General features: G+C 38.3%; 3 protein-coding genes across 8 annotated transcripts; 2 read left to right on the top strand and 1 right to left on the bottom strand.

Moving 5' to 3' along the window:
• The first annotated feature begins 247 nt into the window (after positions 1-247).
• Positions 248-13,857, top strand: coro2aa (coronin 2Aa). Of its 2 annotated transcripts, none has more exons than XM_077719632.1 (12): positions 248-401; positions 8,241-8,441; positions 9,010-9,126; positions 9,929-10,078; positions 10,143-10,322; positions 10,389-10,505; positions 11,243-11,347; positions 11,413-11,509; positions 11,579-11,691; positions 11,757-11,847; positions 12,425-12,591; positions 12,681-13,857. In XM_077719632.1, exons 1-12 carry the CDS (start codon positions 387-389, stop codon positions 12,816-12,818), a joined length of 1,491 nt encoding a protein of 496 aa, XP_077575758.1. In that variant the 5' UTR covers positions 248-386; the 3' UTR covers positions 12,819-13,857. The 2 variants fall into 2 exon arrangements, with proteins under 2 accessions (XP_077575758.1, XP_077575759.1); XM_077719633.1 differs by lacking the exon at positions 248-401 and adding an exon at positions 4,638-4,799.
• Positions 13,858-14,329: 472 nt separating this feature from the next.
• anp32b (acidic (leucine-rich) nuclear phosphoprotein 32 family, member B) lies at positions 14,330-19,642 on the bottom strand. 5 transcript variants are annotated; one of them, XM_077718071.1, is made up of 7 exons: positions 19,397-19,642; positions 16,887-17,036; positions 16,701-16,823; positions 15,911-16,100; positions 15,726-15,841; positions 15,562-15,628; positions 14,330-15,050 (listed from the first exon to the last, which is right to left on the bottom strand). In XM_077718071.1, exons 1-7 carry the CDS (start codon positions 19,448-19,450, stop codon positions 14,965-14,967), a joined length of 786 nt encoding a protein of 261 aa, XP_077574197.1. In that variant the 5' UTR covers positions 19,451-19,642; the 3' UTR covers positions 14,330-14,964. The 5 variants fall into 5 exon arrangements, with proteins under 5 accessions (XP_077574197.1, XP_077574195.1, XP_077574196.1 ...); XM_077718069.1 differs by having other exon boundaries at positions 15,705-15,841; positions 19,397-19,639; XM_077718070.1 differs by lacking the exon at positions 19,397-19,642 and adding an exon at positions 19,211-19,261 and having other exon boundaries at positions 15,705-15,841.
• A 691-nt stretch (positions 19,643-20,333) lies between these two features.
• Positions 20,334-23,844, top strand: hemgn (hemogen). Its single transcript, XM_077718072.1, has 8 exons — positions 20,334-20,360; positions 20,438-20,506; positions 21,015-21,063; positions 21,172-21,302; positions 21,438-21,519; positions 22,038-22,128; positions 22,595-23,358; positions 23,432-23,844. Exons 5-8 carry the CDS (start codon positions 21,474-21,476, stop codon positions 23,533-23,535), a joined length of 1,005 nt encoding a protein of 334 aa, XP_077574198.1. The 5' UTR covers positions 20,334-20,360; positions 20,438-20,506; positions 21,015-21,063; positions 21,172-21,302; positions 21,438-21,473; the 3' UTR covers positions 23,536-23,844.
• The last annotated feature ends 104 nt before the right edge of the window (positions 23,845-23,948 follow it).

The raw sequence follows: 23,948 nt of genomic DNA, 5'->3' as shown, positions 1-23,948 counted from the left end.
TTTATGTTAGAGTTGTAGTAATACAAATTTTATCATATTTAAATTGCATTTCGTTCCTTATTCTGAAAGAATTTCCATGTTTTTTTTTTAGTTTTATACCACATTTATTTAAAACAAGTGAATGAATAATTGATAACAATTATTGTTTGAGTGAACAACAAAAAAAAAAGGAAAAAGGCCTCGCCCAGTTCTTCTCCCCTTCGTCCCTCCTCCCTCCGGGCTCTTCCCTCATCCTCCCTCCGCCTGGTACGCTAAGCTTCCCGGCCACCTCTGCGCGTAGCACCGCCGAGCACCGGGGGATGACACCGACTCTCCGCTAGTAGGGAATCCGCTTTCCACGGTTCCATCCGCGGGAGGGGCGGCCGCTGTCCTCCGCTGTCCGCCGCATGACCGTCATAAAGGTGAGTACTTACTCGTACTCCTCCGCCGTGTTTGTCGACGAAGACGACATCTTGGCAGCTGTTACGAAGCACTTTGGGTCCAAACGAACCGGGCGGAACACGTGCACCTGCCAACTTTAAACGAAGCCCGTTATATTTTTAGAAATATAATCTGAGGATAAATTATGTCCAAGAGTAGGAGCACGTTGGTAAAGGCAAACTAAAGTGTTTTGAGGTTGCTAGACAGCCATTTTTGGTTGAGATAACATTTCACTTTTTGTGTGTGTGTGTGTGTGGGGGGGGGGGGGGGGGGGTAAGGTGATATCAGGCCATCGTTGGATTTCCATACCCTAACTTAATCATTTGGATGAAGTTCTGAAAATCTTACTTTAGCTTAAGAATCTTGAAATTGTTTTGATAATATTGAAGTTTAGATAAAGGTTAGTTTGGGCAAATGTACATTTCTCAAAATTATTAGTTTATTAATAACTTTAAGTGCAATAATTCGACTTTTTCTTCATATTTTTTATGTTTTTTAGGTGTTTAGTACATTCTTGTAGACCTTGTCACTCATTTTGCATCCAATTGTCAACATGTTATCTGTGATGGGCAATAAAATATGTATTTGCAAATTAAAAACAAAGTGGGGTGCTGGAGCATATCCCAGATGCCTTCCACCCACGTTGAAAAATTGAACGCCTCATTAACCAAAGTAAAAAAGTGTTTGTTTACATTTACTTGCTCGCCGAGGTCATCCCGCCACACGTTAATTCCATCCATTCTCTCCACGCCACAGGGAGGGGCGGGGTTGTTTTCTGCCACACCACTAGCAGGGCAGATGCTTAACGGCCCCCCGTTGTGCGTCCAACCCCCCCTCCGCCTCACGCCCATAAATCCCAAAAACAAAAGAACGAACCACGTCGCCATCTAATGACCCGACGCTAATGGTGGGAGGAGCTAGCTAACATTTCAACTCCGCCCCTCACCAAAACCGCACCTGTTGAGTTGGGCGACTTGTAGAATTGAACTTTTGGATCCCAATATGGATCGCAATTGAATCCCAATATGGATCCCAATCGGATCCAAACATGGATCCAATATGGATCCCAATCATCCCAATATGGATCCCAATCATCCCAATATGGATCCCAATCAGATCCCAATATGATCCCATTACGGAACCCAATCAGATCCAAATCGGAGCTCAATATGGATCCCCATCAGATCCCAATATGGATCCCCATCGGATCCTGATCGGATCCCAATATGGATCCCAATATGGATCTCAATATGGATCCCAATCTTGATCCCAATCTGGATCCCAATCTGGATCCAATCGGGATCCCCGTTGGATCTCAATATGGATCCCTGTTGGATCTCAATATGGATCCCAATATGGATCTAATCAAATCCATGACTTGTAGAATTGAACTTTAACCTTACGTAAAAGCCACTTGACCTTTGACCTTGTGTTTCAAGATTCTGGGGCCAAAATCTAAGCTAGCGAAAAGTCGTACGCGGGCATCCGTTGGAACACGTTCGTCAAAGAGTGTTAGACAAGCTTCACCCTGAGTCAGGACATTTTTTTACAAACCAGTGCCGACATGTCTTTTTTTTGTTGCAATAAATGAGTCAAAAGGTGTTAGGACACTCTCGGTGTATTCCAATTCTATCGTCAGGACGGCCCATCCCGCCAATCGCAAGACATCCCCTAAACTGGGCTGTCAACACACTTTACGTACTTCAACTTTGTCCAAACTATGACGCGTATATGTAACTATGTAGCAAAAAAGAAAATGCGAAAGATATCCCCCCGTCTTGTCAAAATGGCAGACATGCCATCGCAAACTATAATTTTCACATTTTGGGTGATATGTTAACAGTACTCAGATGTAAAAATAAGTACTAATTTAACTTAGGAATCTGTTAGCATGTCATTTTGATTGATAATATGTCCATAAATTAACAAATAAATTATTTTGATCCATATTGGGGGCTTGCATTTTCTTCAATTTCGACAATAATAATCCATTTATAGGCCAATAATTTATATCTAAGGATTAATGGCATAACAATTGGAACCAATAACTATCATTATGTCATAAAAATTGCAATAATTATATTTATTAATCGCTAAAAAAATCTTGACTTTTACATTAAAAACAAAATATTCTATTGATAATTATAGATATGTACAGTTATACCTCTACTTACAAAATTAATTGGTTCCAGAACTTTTTTCATAACTTGAATATTTAGTAAGTAGAAGTGTACTTTATATGTAAATTCTCTAATTTGCTCCACAGTCCTCACACAACTACCAACTTAACCCTTTAAAATTGATCAAAATTTCCCAATTTTGTATGAAAAATGTGAGGAAACACAAAAATTAGAAAAAATATAAGGAATTATGTCTTAAAATAGTTAAAAGCATATGAAATTGTGGCCTATTCATCTCCTCTTTTACCCAAAAAATTATGTTTCAATGCCAGATTTGGATTCCAAATATTTTTATTCCCCTTTTTTTTGATGCCACCCACCAGGTCATCGTCAACTTGACAGCTGCGCCAGTGTATTTGTAATAATCCGCCGCTGGGCCATGTGACATTACCAGCGGATTACTGCAAATAAAAACAAAATACTACAAAGATAATCTCCATTTTTGTATTTCTAGAGCAAGTGAAAGCACCCTAGTCAATTCCGCATTGACGTCGATGGCGGCGAAACCCGATCTTTCGGCGCCGCCCCCTTTTTCCCCGTTTAGCGATGCTGGATCGCCATTAGCGAAGCCGTTAGCCGCGGCTTCCTCTATGTGGAGTATGGCGGCACATTAATGCGTTTAGCTGATGGAGGAGATCTGATTAGTGTTGTTTACCAACGAGGCCTAGAGTCGGTGTACAAAACCCACCAAGATAATCCCCGCCCCTTCTTTAACCCCGCCCGCCCGCCCTTGAGCCACGGAAAGTGAAACTCACCTTGGCGACGGTCGCCATGGTTAGCTTTTAGCCAGATCATCCAAATGGGGATGGACGTTTCAATGTTTAATTTGATTTTGGGATTTGTGGGTTTTTTTTGTTGGGTTTAAGTCTGGGGATTGACTTGGCAAATATGTATGTTCTCTGTATAGTCACATCAAATGTTGTAATCATTTATTTTTTTTAGTGTAGGCTCATTGGCCGCCATTTTTTTTCAGGCACGATGAGATCATGTGTACGTCATCTCGGCTAGCGCTGCACGGGCACGCTAAGCGTAGGTAACTGGCGGGCGTAGCAATGACATCACTCTGACATGCTGTACTTTGGCCGTCAAAATGATGGAATGAACGGATGTGGCCTTTCATTTCACGACTGGAATTCCTCGGTTTGGAGTTTCGTCACGTCTGGGGGAAATTGGTTGCAAATGTTGGCAAAATGGCCGTGAGGTGTCTTTTTGGATACGAGTCATTATCCTCACAAGTGTCTCAGGGGTGCTGGGACACGTTTACCTTTGTATTCCGTTTTTTTTTTCATATCGGATCCCAATTGGATCCCAATATGGATCCAATATGGATCCAATATGGATCCAATATGGATCCAATATGGATCCAATATGGATCCAATATGGATCCATATTGGATCCTAATATGGATCCCAATACGGATCCAATACAGATCCAATATGGATCCAATGCGGATCCAATGCGGATCCAATACGGAGCCAATACGGATCCAATACGGATCCAATACGGATCCAATACGGATCCAATACGGATCCAATACGGATCCAATATGGATCCAATACGGATCAAATATGGATCCCAATCGGATTCCAATCGGACCCCAATCGGATCCCAATATGGATCCAATATGGATCCAATATGGATCCCAAGCGGATTCAAATCAAATCTCAATATGAATCCAATATGGATTCCAATCAGATCCCAATGTGCATCCCAATGTGCATCCCAATATGGATCCCAATCGGATTCCAATCGGATCTCAATATGAATCCAATATGGATTCCAATAGGATGCCAATATGGATCCCAATCGGATCCCAATCAGATCTGATTCTTTCTGAATCATTTCCCAATACGGCTCTCCAATGACCCCGCTGAGCCCCACACTCCAAACAAATTAGACGTCCCTCACCGTCACTGGTAAGCCAATGGGTTAAAAGTGCCAAGAGCATGATTTTTTTCCCTCTCCCTAATGCCACCCCCCCCCCCCACCCCCTCTCTCTTTGAGGGAGTGTACTCAGCGGTCTCGCCTCTACTTGTTCACACACGCACTGAACGTGAAGGCGAGCGCGTCTCCATGAGGCGGCCGTGGACGTCCCGGAGATATAATAGTCCATGTCCGCTCCCCCCACCCCAAAGGACATACTGACTGACCGGCCTTCCCGCTGAGCCCCCTCTCTCCCCCTTCCCTACTCCGGTCAGGGTGAGTCTTCTTCTCGTTCACTTTCGTGGGAGGTCGACGTTGGGAATCGGGTGGCCGATTTTTGGTCAAATGTGCTGGTGCCAACTTGGCTATTCCTCAATGGTGTCATTTGGAAATGATAGTTTGATTTGAAATATATATAAATATATAAATCCTCAGTAACTGACTAACTCGTCTAGAATAAAGTTTTCAGTCGTTAGGTTGAATCGAATTAAAGACAAAAATATATATATGTCACTCTAGATTATTAAGACATTTTTTGGAGTAAATATTTGTATTTGATGAAAAACTTATTGACCAAAAGACAAAATACTACATTTATGATGGTTTCCTTTTTAAGAAAAAAACGTTCAGGTGAACATTTTTTAAATCAAAAAGCTGAATATTTAGTTGTTGTTTATTTTAGCCCAAAATATATTTTTTTTCATCAAAACTTTAAAAAAATAAAGAAAAAAATTGTTGACACTTAAAATATCAATATTGTTTTCCCTTTGAGTTAAAAAAGCAAAGATAATTTAATATATACCTTTTGACATTTAAAAATGTGACTAAATGTATCAAAATTACAAGAGAATATTCACTCAAAAACAGAATTTATACAAATTTTAATGTCTCTAAATAAGAATGAATCGAAATCTGTCAATTCCAATCCTTTGAAAAATGACAAACACGCCATCAGATCTACGACATAATACATTAAAAAAAAAAGTGGCGTTATCATGTCGCCATCCTAAAATACACGCCCTACTACGTTAATCATTACATCTTTTAATGTAAAAAAAACAAAAAAGACGTTATCTGATCATGGACAAAAAAAGATGGCCGCCACCGGTTATTCATTTATGAGCAAACACTACCTGACGGCTTCAAAACGCTCATAAAATGTGTCAAAAAAAACTTTGTCCCGTACGAGACGCAACATTTTGTCCAAAATTTTGACACAAACTTGCATTATTTTTGTCAAAATGGCAGTGAACTTTGCACCAATAACGAGATGGTAAACAAAAAATGTTTGGGCGTGTCTTGACCTTTGCGTGATCTTTTAAAAAAATGGTAAAATGTCAAATATTTTATAGAGATTAATTGGGATTAGATAAAATATGAAATATATTTTGTTGCAAATAATGGCCATATTGGAGAGCTTAATCTTAAAAAAAAAACAGTTTATATTTTATTTTTTGATTTAGAATTAATGATACCCAAGTGGACAATTTGGTTTGGCCCGCTTCTTGTGGATTCTGACTCAATTCTGGGTCATGTTTTTTTACTTTTTATTCATTCTGGATCACTTCCTATTGATTTTGGCTAAATTCAATTTCATGTCTTGTCACTTTTGGATTCCTAGGTCTTTTATTTTTTTAATCTGGGTCACTTCCTGTTTCTTTTATAGTTGTCCGCTTCCTGTTGAATTCCAGGTCATGTCATAAGCCATTTTCAACATTTATATTCACTTTTTATTCATTTTGGAACAATTTCATGCTTATTTTTATGTATTTTTGGGTTCACTTTTGCAATTCTGAGTCACTTGTTGATAAATAACTGCAAGATTTTTAATGAAAATGAAATAGTAGCCATCGATTTAGGTTTGTTTCCTGCCTTTGTGCCCATAGTTAGCATGGTTAGGCTCCACCCACTTCAGGCATGGTGGCCAACCACGGAAAGGCCGAGTTCTTGATGTGGTTTAGCCCAATGTAAGCGCGCTACGTTTAGCTAGCCGTGTTGACATCGCATGTAAACTTTGAACTCTTGCCGACTGTTTGGCTAAGAGAGGAGTGGCTACATTATGACTTACTTTTACATTTAAAAAAAAATGGAGAAGAAGAAAAGCATGCTCAAAAACAACGTAAAATCGAGGAACGCGTCTCGGGTTTATTTTGGGACTTTTTTGATCTGCGTGTAAAAATAGCCACCTTGTTTTTTTTTTCGTTAAGGGGCTCTCATGTGGGCCCAGTAATGAGACACTTGCTCTAGTTTTATCATTAGAACCTGAATTTTAAGGCAATTTCAATATGACATTTCGTCATTTAAAAAAATATATACATGTGTTTGTGTGTATGCATATATATGTATGTGTATATATATATGAATGTTCATATATGTATGTATATATATGAATGTATATATATGTATGTATATGTGTATATATGTGTGTGTATATATGTATATATGTGTATATATGTGTGTGTGTATATGTATATATGTGTACATATGTGTATATATGTGTATAAATGTGTATAAATGTGTATAAATGTGTGTGTGTGTGTGTGTGTATATATATATATATATATATATATATATATATATATATATATATATATATATATATATATATATATATATATATATATATATATATATATATATATATATATATATATATATATATATATATATATATATGTGTGTGTGTGTATATGTATATGTGTATATACTCTTTATCACCGTTTTCTATTGAGCCAAACCGCCGATGACATCGCCGATTTCAACTATGCAGAGGCAAACCATTCCACCCAATTCCAAATTCCGCATCAAATGATTGCGAACTTAAACCTTTTGCCAGGGCGCGCTTACCTGACAGTTGAAAAAGGGGTGGAGTCACTCGGACGGATTGACCCGTGGCCATATTTAAATAATAGCGTCTTCTTAGTTTACTCGACTTATTTACCTGCTGTTCCGGAATACGTTAACAAAACAAAAAAACTGCCATGTTTACCTGGACGGCTTTTACCCGTGGCAGCTAAAACGGGGGTGTGGGGGGACATTCCAACATCTCAATGGCCGCCCGAGGGTGATATAGCATAGAGGAGAGTGTAAACCGAGACATTGTAGTGTCCCTATTCTTTTTTTACTCTGAAATCAAGGAGAAAATGTCATTTTAGACTTCAAATTCAAATAAATTGGACGTCTAGGACTGTTAATGGCAGCCTGTAAAGTAAAAAAAATGGCTAAAATGCAACCCCACACCAATGAGTTTATTTGTGGGAGGTTGTTAGCTTTATGCTACGTTAGCGGCTGCTTCGTGTCAAGGTCTTGTCCATCAAAAGCTACTTTCAAATGTATTAATCATGAGTTGGCAGCAGGCTAGCAGGCGAAATGGCGAGAGAGCTTTGGTCCCAGTGGACCTACCGGACTCACTTATCGGGGGAGGGGGGCAGGTTGAATATCTGGTTGGCCACGCCCCTAAGACTCGCTTCAGTACTGTTTTGTACTTGGAAATGTCTTGTCGGGATATATATTTTATTTTTTTATTATAGGGGTGACCCTACTTTGTGTGTTTTTTTGTTTATTTGAGGGATTACTGTATTGGTGTCAAAGTGGCGGCCCGGGGGCCAAATCTGGTCCGCCACATCATTTTATGTGGCCTGGGGAAGTAAATGATGACACCCTTGGATCACTGTACTGCATTGGTATATTGATACTAGATACTGATTTTTTTTACAGATGTCATGGCGTCCTCAATACCGCAGCTCCAAGTTCCGGCACGTGTACGGCAAGGCGGCCGGCAAGGAGAACTGCTACGATGGCGTGCCCATTACACGCAGCGTCCAGGATAACAACTTCTGCGCAGTCAACCCACGATTCCTCGCCGTCATCACAGAGTGCTCTGGGGGCGGGGCTTTCCTGGTTATACCCCTCCATCACGTGAGTCGCCCGAAACTATTTTTAATTTAATATTTTTGATTTATTTTGTATTTAATTGATGTATTTATTTTAATTTTGTATTTAATTTATGTATTTATTTTAATTTTGTATTTAATTTATGTATTATTTTAATTTTGTATTTAATTTATGTATTTATTTTAATTGTATATTTTATTTATTTATTCATTGTAATTTTGTATTTCATTAATTTATTATTTTAATTTTGTATTTCATTAATTTATTATTTTAATTTAGTATTTAATGTATTTATTTATTTAAACTTTGAATTTTATTTACTTATTTAAATGTTGTATTTAATTTATTTATTTATGTGTTGTTTTTAATTTATTCATTTTAATTTTAGATATAATTTATTTATTTTAATGTTATATTTATAGTATTTATTTTAATTTTGTAATTTAATTTAGTAATTTATTAAATTTTAGTATTTAATTAATGTTTTTATTTTAATTTTGTATTTAATTTAATTAAAAAAATATATATATTCATTATTATTATCAATATTATTATTTTTTAATTTTTCCTGATCTTGTTTCTCCCCCACTAGACGGGTAAAGTGGACCCTCACCACGCGCGAGTTTCTGGCCACAGGGGCAACGTCCTGGACGTCAAATGGAATCCCTTTAACGACTACTGCGTGGCTTCCTGCTCCGAGGACGCCACGGTTTGTACGCACGCAACCGCGTCTGAAACTAGCTTCGACACATGGAGGAGGGATCGTTTGTACTTCCAGGAGGCGTCCCACGCATTCCTCAGGAATGCAATCATCAGCTTTTAACTTCAAAACAACAAGGAATAGCTTTGAAAGAAAAAGATTGGACGTCCTTTGCCGTCTATGGCAAACAATGACTTGATTGAATTCCAAACTTGTTGGAGTGACACGACTCAAAACAATAAGAGTTGAGGGGGAGAAAATATGCTGTAAATATTTGGCTCCCTCTAGTGGTGCACTAATTCAACACCAGTTTAAATTACATTAAACAAACTAGATTAAAATCCCTTAATATTCCGTTTTTTATAGAGCTAAAACAATGTTTATTTTAGCTATGCTTTATATATTTTTAGATTTTACAAAATGATTTTTGAACTAAAAACGCATAAAAAATGATTAAAAAATGACAATTATTAATTTAAAAGGGAAAAAATCAGGAAATGTAATATACATCTATACTCTTCATTTTAATTTGATCCTAAACCAGAAAAACACTCATGATTTACTTTCTCGGACCGCACAAAATGATGCAGCGGACCAAATTTGGACCGCGGGCCACCACTTTGACACCTGTGGATTAAACAAAAAATACAGCCTAGCTTTGACTTGTTATCCTCCTCATGCCCCACCCACATTTGGTCATCCAGAAATCAAGACCGACTCTGGCACCCCTTGCGACCCTGACAAAAAAAAAATTTGAATAAAATAACTGTCAAAAAGTCCACCCATAACATTTTGCCTTATTTACACACAGGTTAAAGTATGGGAAATCCCTTCTCATGGACTCCTGAAGAACATGACCACGCCTTGGAAGGAGCTCCAGGGCCACAGTCGACGGGTGGGCCTCATCGAGTGGCATCCCACCGCTAACAACGTCCTCTTCAGCACAGCCTACGACTACAAGGTCTGACGATCTAACTCCGCCCCCTTGGCCACCCACACCCATCTGACTCCTCCTCCTCCTCCAGGTCATGATCTGGAACCTGGACTACCCAGAACAGGTCATCAAAAACCCGGCAAGGACCATAAGCCACCACGCCGACGTGGTCCTGTCCATGTCCTTCAATGCCGATGCTAGCTTATTAGCAACCACCTGCAAGGACAGGAAGCTGAGACTGATGGAGCCACGATCGGGAGTGTTGCTGCAAGTGAGTGTTTAAGCCCCGCCCACATGGCTCCGCCCCTTCTGACAGCTGGTATGCATGGGTCGTCAGGAAGGCAGCTGCAAGACGCACAAATCCAGCAAAGTGCTGATTTTGGATAACGTCAATAAGTTGTTGACTTCCGGGACGTCCAGGTGGAATGATCGACAGGTTGCGCTTTGGGATCTGGTGAGGAAGTCTTTCATTCTTTTGCTTTTTACCGCTCTTATTTTGAAAGTGATTTGCCATTTCCTGCTCATTTTTTTTTGCTTTACACTTTGTTTCAATGCATCTTTTCATGTTTAACTTTATTTAAACAACATAACAGTTTTGTTACTTCCAGATTTATTTTACACTTTTTTCGTTTTTTTTCTTCTAAATTTATCTTAAAACTGCATTCAATTTTTTTTTTGACTGGTATTGCTTTTTTTGGGGTAAAAATATTCATACTTAAAAGTTGATTTGATATTTATTTTTTTTAATTTACCATGTTTTTTCCAAAACAGTTTATTTAATTTTTCTACCAATTAATTCCTTTATATTCCACTTTACTTTACATTATTTCCTCCCTTTACTATTTAATTCCACGTACTTAGCCCACTCTATTTTAATTTACTTTAGTCTTTTCCCTTTTTTCTTTTGTACAATTTTAATACTTGTTGAATTGTAAGAATGTATTGTTCCACTCTCTTACTACAAATTTCCATAATAATCTCAATAATCATATCCTTTTAACCTTATTCATCATTTGTCCACAAGAGGCGTCCTTCCTCAAAACAAAAAAAACAAAAAAAATGCTCATAATCCAGATTTATGAAGCAGTCATGTAGATCACGTTGGATTTTTTTCGTCAACACTAAACAGTGAAATAACACATTTCTGCCCTCTTGTGGACACACTTGAAAAGACATACAATGTGTTTTTAGGATGATCTGTCCGTGCCTTTATTGGAGGAAAACCTTGACGGTTCTTCGGGGTTCCTCTTCCCGTTCTACGACCCCGACACGCACATGCTCTACCTGGCCGGGAAGGTGAGTTTTCCCGGCGTATTCTCCGGCCTATAACATGACTCTGAATCCAAAATGGCGCCCTCCAGGGCGACGGGAACATCCGATACTACGAGATGAGCTCGGAAAAGCCCTACATCCACTTTTTGACGGAGTACCGCTCCAATTTACCTCAGAAAGGAATGGGTGAGTCAATACTTCTATGGGTGAATTCAATAAAAAAAAATGGGATGCTAACTTGATGCTAACCGCTAGGCGTAATGCCAAAACGAGGCCTGGACGTGAGTTTGTGCGAAGTCTTCCGTTTCTACAAGCTGGTCACCATCAAGTCCCTCGTCGAGCCCCTGTCTATGATCGTGCCTCGCCGGGTGAGTCCACGGCACCCCCGAATGGAAGCTTTTACCGCCGCTTCACCCTTTGCCGCTATTCGCAGTCGGAGACGTACCAGGAGGACATCTACCCCATGACGCCCGGCAACAAGCCCGCCTTGACGGCCCACGAGTGGTTTGGTGGCATGGACAGAGGTCAGCATTTAATATTCATTCATTTTCTGAACCGCTTTATCCTCACAAGGGTCGCCAGGGGTGCTGGAGACAATCCCATCTGACTTTTTGGACAATCGCATGGTACTAGGAGACAAATAACCATTGCATTAGATTATATTAGATTAGATTACATTATACTGTATTAGATTACATTACATTAGATGAAATTATATTAGATTAGATTACATTAGATTACATTAGATTAGATTTCATTATACTTATTTTACATTAGATTGAATTACATTAGATTTATTTTACTTTAGATTACATTACCTTAGATTACATTACACTACATTTATTTTACATTAGATTTATTTTACTTTACATTTATTTTACCTTAGATTACATTACATTAGATTTATTTTACATTAGATTACATTACATTAGGTTACAGTAGATTACATCAATTATATTACATTACATTAGATTGCATTAGATTACATTGCATTAGATTACATTTCATTAGATTACATTACACTAGGTTAGATTACATTAGATTAGATTACATTACACTAGATTAGATTACAGTAGTAACAGCGATTTTAATTGGTCGCAGGCCCGGTCCTCATGTCCCTGAAACCCGGCCGGCCGCCCGACGACCCGCCCGGCAACATCGACAAAGGGCCTCACACCACCCGTGAGCACCCATTCGCCGACGGCTCACCGGCCGAGAACGGCGTTGACGACTTATCCCTCCGTTCGCCTCCCAAGACGGAAAACGAGGTTAGGACAACGAATGAGACATTTCTAGACATTTAAACCCACCATCTTTTTATAAAATATTAACTTTACTACTCTTTTTTTTTTGCCAGCTTCGCATCAAATTCCACAAACAGCAAGAGGAGATCCGGCGCCTTCTGGAACTTCTCCAGCAACGAGATGTTCACATCAAGCAATTGGAGCTTCAGATCAACAACATGAAAAATACACAGTGCAACTCTTCGCTGTGAAAACTTTACTTTTCAAAGCGCATCAGGTGATGTAAGTACACGCAGGGATTTTTTTTGTTGTCTTTTTCACCAACGCGCTTTGGCCTCATTGTCCGCCATTGACGGTAATGGACGTCCAATCCATATTTATGTCCAATTATTTTGGGATTAATCTGATTTTTCCCTTTAAATAATTTTTGGAAGATTCATAAATGTGAAAGATTGGACGTTTAGTGTCGTTAATGGCAGAGAATGACTTAATAATTCACTTTTTTTTTTGTTTTTATATAATGTAGCTATGCAAATTTTACAAGTTTTTTAAAGAGCTTTTTATGAGCACCAAAAAGATGCGTGATTGTAAACTTTTTATGTTCGGAAAAGTACACTGGAAAGAAAAAATACTTTTTTTTGTAATTATAAAATTCTCGAGGACTTTTTTGTTGTAATTATTAGAATTTTAAAATTTTGGGATATTTTTTACATAAATTAAAAAGCGTTTTGGAATTTTTAATTTATTACTTATTTTATTTTTAAGGATATGAATCATTTCTATCTTAAAATAAAAAAGGGACATTTTTTAATCTCGTAAATATAAATTTCTCCACAATATTAAAAAAATAGTCAATAAATAAAAAATATATAATTGCCGATATTTTTCCTCTATAACAACAAATTTGAGTCATTTCTCATTGTATATTTTCCGTTAAAATTGGCAATTGGTGTATTTTAATATTCTTTTCAGTGTACTGTTTTTATTTTTTTATATAATTTGAAATATTTTCACTTAATATTTTGCACACGAACAAAACCAAATGCTTTTATGCTCATCTTTCGCTTTTATGTTGAAATCAGGAAGTCAAAACAAGCAACTCGACAAAAAAAAGCTTACTTTACTCACGTTGAGTCATGGCGGAAAGAAACAAAAAATAATATATTTAAAATCCACCAATCAGCATCACTTGTCATGTCAGCTGACCAAAATGTCTCGCACTCACTGAAATGCATTATTATTGTTCACCTTATGTATATTAGGTATTAAAAATGTCTTTTCTAAAAAATATATATATATATTTGTTTATTTATTTTATTTAAAATTAATTGTACTTAAAGCACTTTTCGTATGTGTTTATACTACATAAATTATGTCAAAATTTTAGGAATAATATAAAAATCTTACCAAAAAATAAAAATATTTAAGTTTTAACTAATATAAATGCATATTCAGTTTTAGCTTCAACTCCTATAGGGGGACATTTTTTTATTTAATTTATAATATATGTTTTATGTTTTTTTTAAATTATTTTAATATTTTTTTATTATTTTATTCATTTTTTTGATTTTTTATTATTATTATTTTATTTATTTTTTATTCTTTTATTATTATTTATTAATTTAGTTTATCTTACTATATATAATGTCTGTTATTATTTTTTAAATATAAAATATTTTAGGTAAGTGTTGCTTTTTAATAGGACTTTTTTAGTTTGCAAAAAGGATAAAAATTGACTTCCAAAATCGACAAAAACCCCAAAAAATGTTAACATTTTATTTACAAACTTGTTTTCTTGTCATACAGAAAGTAAAAATGTCGCTACAACCACAACTTGTGCAACAACCAACAAGTATCCACGCCCAAAAAACAAAAATGGCATGGCTTACTGGCTGCACAGCTGCTATAGCAATAACTTTATTGGGGTGTGTGTGGGGGGGTGGTGATGTGGGTGTAACGGGAGGTCGGGGCGCGCGGGGGGTGCAAAAGTAATCAACACAAAGAGAGAAAAAATAAGCCCAGCCAAAAAGAAATTCAGTCAACAAAAAAAACAATTTAAAAGCACAGACCCAAAAACTAGACCAGTCCCAAAGTCCTCAATGTGGGTTTTCAAAATGGTGGTGAAATTGTGGAATGCTGAAAGGGAGGAAAAAAGTGGGCTCTCAGTTCCAGGGGGAGGGGGGGGGGGGGGAGCTAGGTACAAAAAAAAGTGGGTTGCTGGGTGGTGGTGGTGGTGGCGAGGGTGCTTGATCCAAGCCCGCCCACTTAAAAGTCTTGGCCCAAAAACGAGCTCATAGCGGAGAGAGAGAGATAGAGAGACCTGGGTTGGATGTTCGGGTTGGCTTTTGGGGTGTGGTGGGGGTGAGGGTGGGGTCGGGGGAAGGCGACGCCCCATTTCTAGTCGTCGTCTTCGTCGTCATCGTCATCATCTTCCTCGTCTGCTTCCCGCTTTCTCTTTTCGCCTTTGATGGCCGCCGCCGCATCTGATTGAATGGATGAATTAATGTGGGTAATTCATGTGCTAAATTTACATTAGATTGAATGGCATTCATCCCTTTGTCTATAATATTGGGATTAATTGAGGAGTTTCATTTGGGATTTCAGCACTGAAACGTGGTTAAAAACTTCACTACACATAAAAAAAAATTGAAATGTGACCAATAACTCTTTTTTTTTTTGTTCTGATATTTTTTGTGGTGCTCGGACGTTTGGTCGCCGGACTTTTGGTCGCCGGACTTTTGGTCACCAGTCAAATGGTGACAAGAGAGTTTACTGTTGAAACCAGCTCTCAAAATTATATTCATGAGAGAGAGTTTAATATATAAGTACAGTTTAATATCAAAGTACTGTTTAATATCGAAGTACTGTTTAATATTGAAGTATTGTTTAATATCAAAGTACTGTTTAATATCTAAGTACATTTCACCGACGACCAAAAGACCGGCGACCAAACGTCCAGTCTCTGTTTTTTTGTTCATCCCTGATTGTAAATACCTTCATCATCTTCCTCCTCATCTTCCTCTTCGTCATCTACTTCCCCATCCAGTCCATAGTCTTCCTCCTAGCATGGACATTTTGTCAGTTGTCAATATTCTATCTTTTTTAAAAAACTTTTTAAAAAAAAGTTGTCTCCCTACCCCGTCATCTTTTGACTTCACCTCGTCTTCGCCGCTAACATCCTCATCATCCTCCTCTCCCTCTACCTCCTCCTCGTCTTCTTCGTCGTCATCTTCCTCGTCGAGGTCGTCGTCCTCGTCTTCCTCGTCTTCGCCCTCTGGAGGACGTATGACAATGCGTTTAACCCCAGCTCTGGCGGTTTTTCCCCTCCCGCCATCCCGCCTACCTTCGTCATCATCATCGTCAATACCTTCTCCGTCCACTTCCACGTCGGAATCGGTCGCTTCCTCGTTCTTGTCGTAGCCGTCCAAGTAAGTCAGCTGTGGGAGGAGTTTAAAGATGCTGGCCTTGTAGTCTTTCATGGAGGTCACTTCGCATTTGAACAGGTCCAAACTTTTCAGGTGTTTCAGCTTTTTCTGAAAAATACACAAGATTTTTAACAGTTGGGTGTCCAAAAATACACTGCGTTTTTTTTCCCATATTGGCACATTTTGACACACTTAATAAATAGTCCATGTCGTATTCAAAAATCAACTTGAATATGAAAAATGTGCAATTTTTTTTCTGTAATGGTTTGCCTCTGCATAGATGAAACCGATGATGTCATCGGAGGGGAGCAAGGACTAAAAAAAGTTTTTGGTAATGGTTTGCCTATGCATAGATGAAACCGATGATGTCATTGGAAGGGACAATGGCTAAATTAAAAAAAATGTAATGTTTGCCTCTGCATAGATGAAACCGATGATGTCAATGGAAGGGACAATGGCTAAATAATAAAAAATTGTAATGTTTGCCTCTGCATAGATGAGACTGATGATGTCATCGGAGGGGTAAGGATTAAAAAAGTTTTTTTGTAACATTTGCCTTTGCATAGATGAAACCGATGAGGTCATCGAAGGGTGCGAGGACTAAAAAAATTTTTTTGGAACGGTTTTCCTCTGCATAGATGAAACCGGTGATGTCAAGGATTTCGTTCAAGGGCAAGTGGCTCTATGGGAAATAAAATGTGGACTGACCAATGGTTCCAAAGAGCCGATCTCCTTCAAATTGTTGCCGCTCAGATTTAGGTGCCTAAGGTTGGGTAATTTCTGCGCAATGACCTCCAGGCCACCACTGATGTTGTTGTCGCTTAACTCCAACTAGAAAAAAAAGAGACACGTTCAAGTCCCAGATTTGGCATCAGACCGTTTTTAAGGATTTACCTTTTTGAGTTTTTCTAGTCTTGGTATGTTGGAGATTGACGATAACCCGACATCGATCAAACTGAGAGAAACCAGATTGACAAATTCATCTGTAAGACCATCCGTGTTTCCATCGGCCGTTCGGCAGTTGTCCAGGAGAAGTTCCCGCACCTGAAATGGGATAAACATTGTTGGCTAGCCAATTACAGGGCACGATAAGATGAACAACCAATCATAGCTAGGGATACTTTGGTGTCCATTAGGCCTATTTTGCAGGGGGTTTTGGAGGATGTGGGAGGAAAACCACCCAAAGAAAAGCCACGTAAAGCCAGAGTGATAATGCAAACTCCACAAAAGTAATCTCAATTTCAGAACATTTCAAAAATATATTTTATTTTATGTTTAATCCTCTGAAAATAACACTTTGTGATTTAAATGGGGAAATCTGTAGGCATGTTATACTTAATGTTTTTTAATACTAGTCAGGAGAAAGGTAAGTAGTATTATACACTAAATGTACACCTAATACTACTTAATAAACAGTAGAAAATGAAATTAATCATTTCAAAAAAATCCTTAAAATGTCATAAATCAAACTAAATGTGACGTGTAACTTAGTTCGGACAACTTGTACAAAAACTTGCTTGTCACGTTTGATAGAACACCAAAAGTTGGTATTTCTACGCGTAAAAGAGGGAAAATGAGTTTTTTTAATTTTGTAAATTAAAAAAAGCACATTTCTCATTGTTTAGTGCTTCTTATGTGGATTGTAATCGTTCGAATCCCGTTCGGCGTGTTCGTTTGGCCAGTGTGACACACGCCAAGATTCTTTGAATGTCGGCTAAGCTACAAGCTAACAGCTAGCCGCCATTGCCCCCTTTTAAACGCCGCCGTTCACAGTGGACGAGAAGTGTGCGCGGCCGCCATTAAGCCCACGCCGCAGCAACGGACTGGATTGAGAATCCACCCTTTTTTAAGATACACTTTTCTCGTTTTATTTACACTCGGTGAAGAAAACGGAATATTCCTCGTCGTCGAGTGAAAGGCGCCCTTACTTTTCATTTCACTATTTTCTGGTAGACGTGTGGCGAAATGGGAAAATATAGCGAACGGAAATTTAGACCCCCCCTGAAAAAAAATCAAAGATGGAGACTGTTTCTTTCTTCCAGACCTTCAAAGACGACAGAATGGCAACATGGCGACCCTGAGGAGTAACAGTATGCCGCCTCGAGCCTCTTTTTACCCCCCAAAAATCGACGATATGCTTTGCTAAATTTACATTGTGGAAGTCGACGAATGTTTTGTTAGTAAAAAAAGAAGACATTACGTCGACGTTTTTATTTAATGGCGAGGACAAACAGCGGGCGTCGAGTTTTTGTCTGCCCACGCATGACGCCGCTAGTGTTCGGGGGAACTCGTGTCGACACGAGGAAAGGGTTTCGGTTGAATAAAAGCAGTTAGAACATGATATACCCGACAATATTATGTCGAATGTGACAACAGTGGCGTTTATTGTCGGGGTTGTTTTTTAATCGGGGTTTTAATGACGCCACGCATTTTTGTAGTGCCACGGGCTGCCACTATGGCGGATGGGCTAATATGGCGGGAAGAGGCAGCTGGATATAATAAAGCAAGCCGAGGCGTTTTAAATATTTCAATTCCGGTGACCACAAAACGTTTAAAATGTTTAACAAACATTAATAACCCACAATTCTATGCTCCCCGGTGAGTTAGCCCCGAGTTTTGCAACACTCCCTTTCAACTTGGAACATCTTTCCAACGTGCTGAATAGGTAAAACCTCGATTTTTCCCCCAAATGAACGCTAAATTAAACAAGCTAATAATTTGTGATTTATATCTATCAACATTGGTTTAAAAGTGCTTTTCTTATATCCATTTCTATCCTACCCGAGTGTCTGTTAGCGTTAACCTAGTTAGAATGACGTGCCTCCCGAGCGGAAATGACTGATTATTATAGATTAATTTACAAAAAAAAGACACGTTTCAAACACGCTTAATCAGTTTATGTATTTTTTCTAGTGGAGAAGGTAAAATAGCACATGCACGGAATGTTCTGTGGAGATGTTAAACATCGTGCTAAGTAGCAGCAAACATGGCTACCAGCGTCTGTAGAAAGCCCCACCGAAATGCAGCATGCGTGGGGCAGGACATTCGCTTCAAATATCCCCGTAAAGAGTGTAATTTTACTCGGTCGGGGCTAAGCTGGCTTCCTAGCCGGACACACGAGGGAGGTGGCGGCTAGGAACCGACAAAATCCCCCTTCAAATAACGCCGAAGCGAGCGGAGAAATCACCGACTCAAAGTAGCATTCTTACGCCGCGTACCCCTCTTCGTCTCCGGGCTTGAGGCTCCGGTTCCATCCGACCACCACCGTGTGGTGTCCCTTACATTAGCCCGACTCGGAAGCATATTTCAGGGGAGGAAAGTAGCACGCTATGCTAACGCGGTTAGCCTAGGAGAAAACTAAGGATCTCTTTGCTTTCCCCGTTTCAAAAAAAAGCACGACTCACTTCAGACGGTGTCTTGTTTCTTAGCTCCAAGTGGATCCTGTTTACCATCATCATGGTGCCCGCCGGAGGTGAAACTTTTCTCGCCGGGGCTTTTTTTTTTGTTTTTCCTCAAGTCCAAAAACGTAGAGAGAGATGCCCTAACGGCGGAGGGAGAATCTAAGGGGGGTGGGGGGTGGCCGTGTATAATGAACTGAGCCGACGCTAAGTTAGTCGGAGAGGAGAAACCATGGAGGGAACCCGGACTGAAACAAAATAGAGCGCTCAACAGCGCCACCTGTCACTAGAAACGCCCTAGCCCAGCGCCTCCTAAAGGGGGGAACGGTAAAGCCGAGCTCGGTGCTCACTTTTCGGCTGTATTTCATTTCAAACTAGTTTGTTTTAGATCCTAAAGTCAATATAATAATGTTAATATGAAAATTAACCCTTTCACCAATGACTGATATTCATCCGCCCCGCCCAGTTTATTTGAATTGGACGTCAGGGGCCGTCAATGGCAATGAAAAATTGGGTTTTTGCAGTTAAAATTGGACATCTAATGCCATCAATGGTATGTAATTAGTTAATTACTAATGAAAAATATATTTCATAGTCATACTTGGATGTATTTGTTTCTGTGGGCATTTAATTTTAGTAATTTAGTTTTGATTCATGTATTTAAAATATATATGTATATAAGGACTTAATTGAAAATATATTTGCAACTGTATTTTTTAATTACCAAAAATAATAATTTGCTTTAAACATGATTTATTAAAATCTTAAGTGTTTTTTTTAATAACTTGTTATAGAAAAAATGTACTTTTGTATATTCCTGCCCATTGTTTAACTATGAATCCTACTTTGACCTCTAGACTTTTGTACACAGCACTTTGTATTACGACTGTAAATGTGTGGCTATTAATCAATAAATAAACCTGTTGGTTGAATATTCCTGCTAATTCTCTTTTTTCCCTCACATAAAAAGGTAAATTTGTCTGAATGTATATCAATGTTATTGTCATTTTATTGTTGTATTTTAACACTGTCTTTTCCCTTTTACAGCACAGGTGTCAAAGTGGCGGCCCGGGGGCCAAATCTGGCCCACCGCATCATTTTGTGCGGCCCGGGAAAGTAAATGATGAGTGCCGACTTTTTGTTTTAGGATCAAATTCAAATGAAGAGTATAGATGTATATTACATATCCCGATTTTCCCCCTTTTAAATCTAATTGTATTTTTTAAATCATTTTTTTCTGTTTTTAGTTCAAATTCCTTTTGTAAAATATAAAAATATATTTAAAAAAAAGTTAAAATAAACATTGTTTTAGATCTATAAAAAACTGAATATTCAGGGCTTTTAATCCAGTTCTTTAAATCAATAATTGTAATTTTTTAATATTTTTTTTTCTGTTTTTAGTTCAAATATTTTATAAAATCTAAAAATATATATAAAAAAAGCTCAAATAAACATTGTTTTAGATCTATAAAAAACTCAATATGCAGGGCTTTTAATCCAGTTCTTTTAATCCATTTATATAAAAAAAAATCTAAATATTATATCTAAAATGGTCCGGCCATTGCTAGTTACTGCCAATGTCAACACACAATAGGTAAGCTAACTTTTCTGTTTACCCTGCTAGGACCGACCCCCACTTTGGACACACCATAGAACCTCCTCCGCCTGCTATGGTAAGATTGAGAACACACCCCGAGAAAAGCCGCCTCTGATAAGTCTCCCTGTATTTTTTTTTACCGTAAAATGAACGCAACTAAAAACTACACCTCAATTCCAAACAGAGCTACCGACTGACTACCTACCGGCCCTCCCTCGTGTGTTTAATGTGGCAATCATTACCCAACGTGGGTCAAAGGTTTACGCAAGTCTCGGACGCGGTTTTCTATGTCTCGTAAATAATAATATCTTGTGGGTATGTATACTCGACTGTGTCAGAACTCTGCCAAGTCCTCCGGCTTTAAAAACGTGATAAGGAAGCCATGGCAGTAATGGTTAACTAGATAATTTCATATTTGGGCGGGAGTTGACTTGTTTTTTCGCTTTACAGCGAGCAGATACTTTGTTTTTTTGGTCAGGACGTGACATGGAGAAGGACGTTGAATTTAAAAGACAGGATGAAGAAGAGCAAGGTAAGGATTTGGGTGTTTTTATTTATTTTCTTATTTCTTTTTGGACTATTTTTGGGTTAAAATCTAGAATTTGCATTCTGTTCAAAAGAAATTAAGAACCATTGTGGATTAGAGGTAACCTATTTTTAACATATCTTTTTTTGCTCAGTGAACAAGTTTTACCTTTAAAAAAAACTGAAGAAATTGGGCAGCTTTATGGTTTTTAGATGTTTTTTTAACATTACCTTTAATGAAAATGATAAAATGGCTGTCTGGATTTACAAAACAAACTAGAATTCTTCTCTGGTTTCTCAAAAAACTTAAAAAAAACAAGAGATATTTGCTCCTAGAGACATTTTAGCGCTATATCGCCTTCAATATTCAAAAAACACTTTTTTTTATCTTCCAAAAACCCAAATAAGCAAGTATTGACACATCGATATCTAGTTTTTTTTAACATGTACAAACGCACTGTTTTTCATTTCAGTTGCAGTTTTCAGTTTTGTTTACCAGTTTTTTCTTTGCATGTTTTTCCAAAGGTGGGATTGGTCGCCGATTGAGAGACCGAGAACTTCTCAGGAGAAGAAGAGCCGAAGTTGAGGAGAAGGAAACTTACCAGTGGGTTTTCGGGTAAATTTCTACAAACGCAAGCATTATATCGTCCAGCAACTCACATTTTCCTTTCCTTGTTTGTCAATGTCCTCTTCTTCTTTGCTTGAAAATGTCCAGCATTAAAAATGGTCGTCTTTTCAGATGATGGCTGCTTTGCTTATACAGTAATCCCTCGATTATCACGGTTTCACGACATAATTTTTCTGGGAGATTTTTTTTGTTGGATAATAGCATTTTTTTCCATAAAAATTGAAAATCCATACTGAAATTCATAAGTGGAAGCCACTCCCCTTTCTTCTCCTTGCTACTAGGACTCAGTACTAAAGTAAAATAATAATAATAATACAAAAAATATATAAATAGAGATGACCCTACTTCTGGTTGTCTGTATTGATAACCCAGGTCATAGACTTTGTACTATTAGCTTCCCAGAGCTTCATTGTTAGCATTTTTCAGACTCTTGACAATTGTTTGGCTCTTTCAGATCAGAAAGTACGAAGAAAAGACGCAAATATGACCAGAGAAGAAGCAACACAAAGAGGGGAAGGCCCAAGAAGGTGGAAAATCAAGAACCCCAGCTCTCAGACCCCATACCTTCTGCTCTTGTGGTTGTCCCACCATTAATAGAAGCGATACCCACATTAGCATTAAGCTCCCCTTCCGTAATTCTTGAGCCTGTCTCAACATGGTTGCCAAACCCTGTCCTCGCTCCAGATAACAACGTAGCACCTGAACCACCTGCAGATTTAGTCCCGCCTACTTTCCCAGTTCCTGAAGGTCCAGTTCAAGAGCCTTCCAGCGCTACGGATATTTACCCAATTCCCACTACAGTCTTTCCCACAACGTCCAATGTTCTAGACACTTCTTCAGATCCAGATATTCCTACAACAGAGCTTCCAGACCAGTCCAGCTCTCAGGAACAGGTTTTCGTTCCAGATTCTGATACAATTCTTCCTATTGATCCTTCCCAAAAAGCCTCCCCAGACCTGGTTTCAGCTCCAGATCTGGTTTCGCCTTCTACCCAAGCCACATCCACAGCTTCAGCTCAGAATTTTGCTCCAGATTTAATTCCGGATCAAGCAGAAGATGTTGTTTTTGAGACCACTCCATCCACGGCCTCAGTTTTAGAAGAAGATGCTTCTTTGAAGGACCCTCAACGGTTGGAGAACCTGAAAACTGAGTCAAAAGGTATTGAAGAACTGGACTCAGATGACCTGAAAAAGGATGCACCTTCAGTTTTGGATAAAGGTATTTAAGAAGAAGTACAGACCGGTTTTAGCTAAGAATACCAACATTTCTTTGTGTTTTTTTTTCTTCACAGAAATGAGCGAAAACCTGTCAAACGAGCTGGAACAAAATAAAATGGCCACAATTCTATCATTTTCTTCGCCACCGCAAGATTCCGTCCCAGGAAGTCAATTCTGATTATTTTTAACCATTCGTCAGACACTGATTCACTACCCCAATAGGCTTTTTTCTATTTAAAAATATATATAATTATTTTGTTGTTGTTTGCTTCAGTATTATTTTAGTTCCAAATGCAGTGAAGGGATTTTGCCCAGGAATACATAACAAATGTACTATACTTTTATCAATAAACAATGACGTTCTCGGCCTGGAAAAGGAAAATTTTCACAATTCTATTTATCCACACAACATTATCGTTGTAAATGCGGAATGATTTGCTTGGCATTGTAAACACTTTAGCCCAATAAAATATTTTGCCACATTCCAGGTTATTGCTATATTCAAAAAATGCACCTCCATCTAACTGCGCTTCACGTTTTATTGCTAGAGGGCAGCAGTGTTTCACATGTTATTCTAGATTTCTATTTTAA

This window comes from Stigmatopora nigra, chromosome 6 (genome assembly GCF_051989575.1).
Source record: "Stigmatopora nigra isolate UIUO_SnigA chromosome 6, RoL_Snig_1.1, whole genome shotgun sequence".
Classification (NCBI taxonomy): Eukaryota; Metazoa; Chordata; class Actinopteri; order Syngnathiformes; family Syngnathidae; genus Stigmatopora; species Stigmatopora nigra.
Note: the sequence above shows the minus strand (reverse complement) of the source record. Positions and strands in the feature narration are given on the sequence as shown.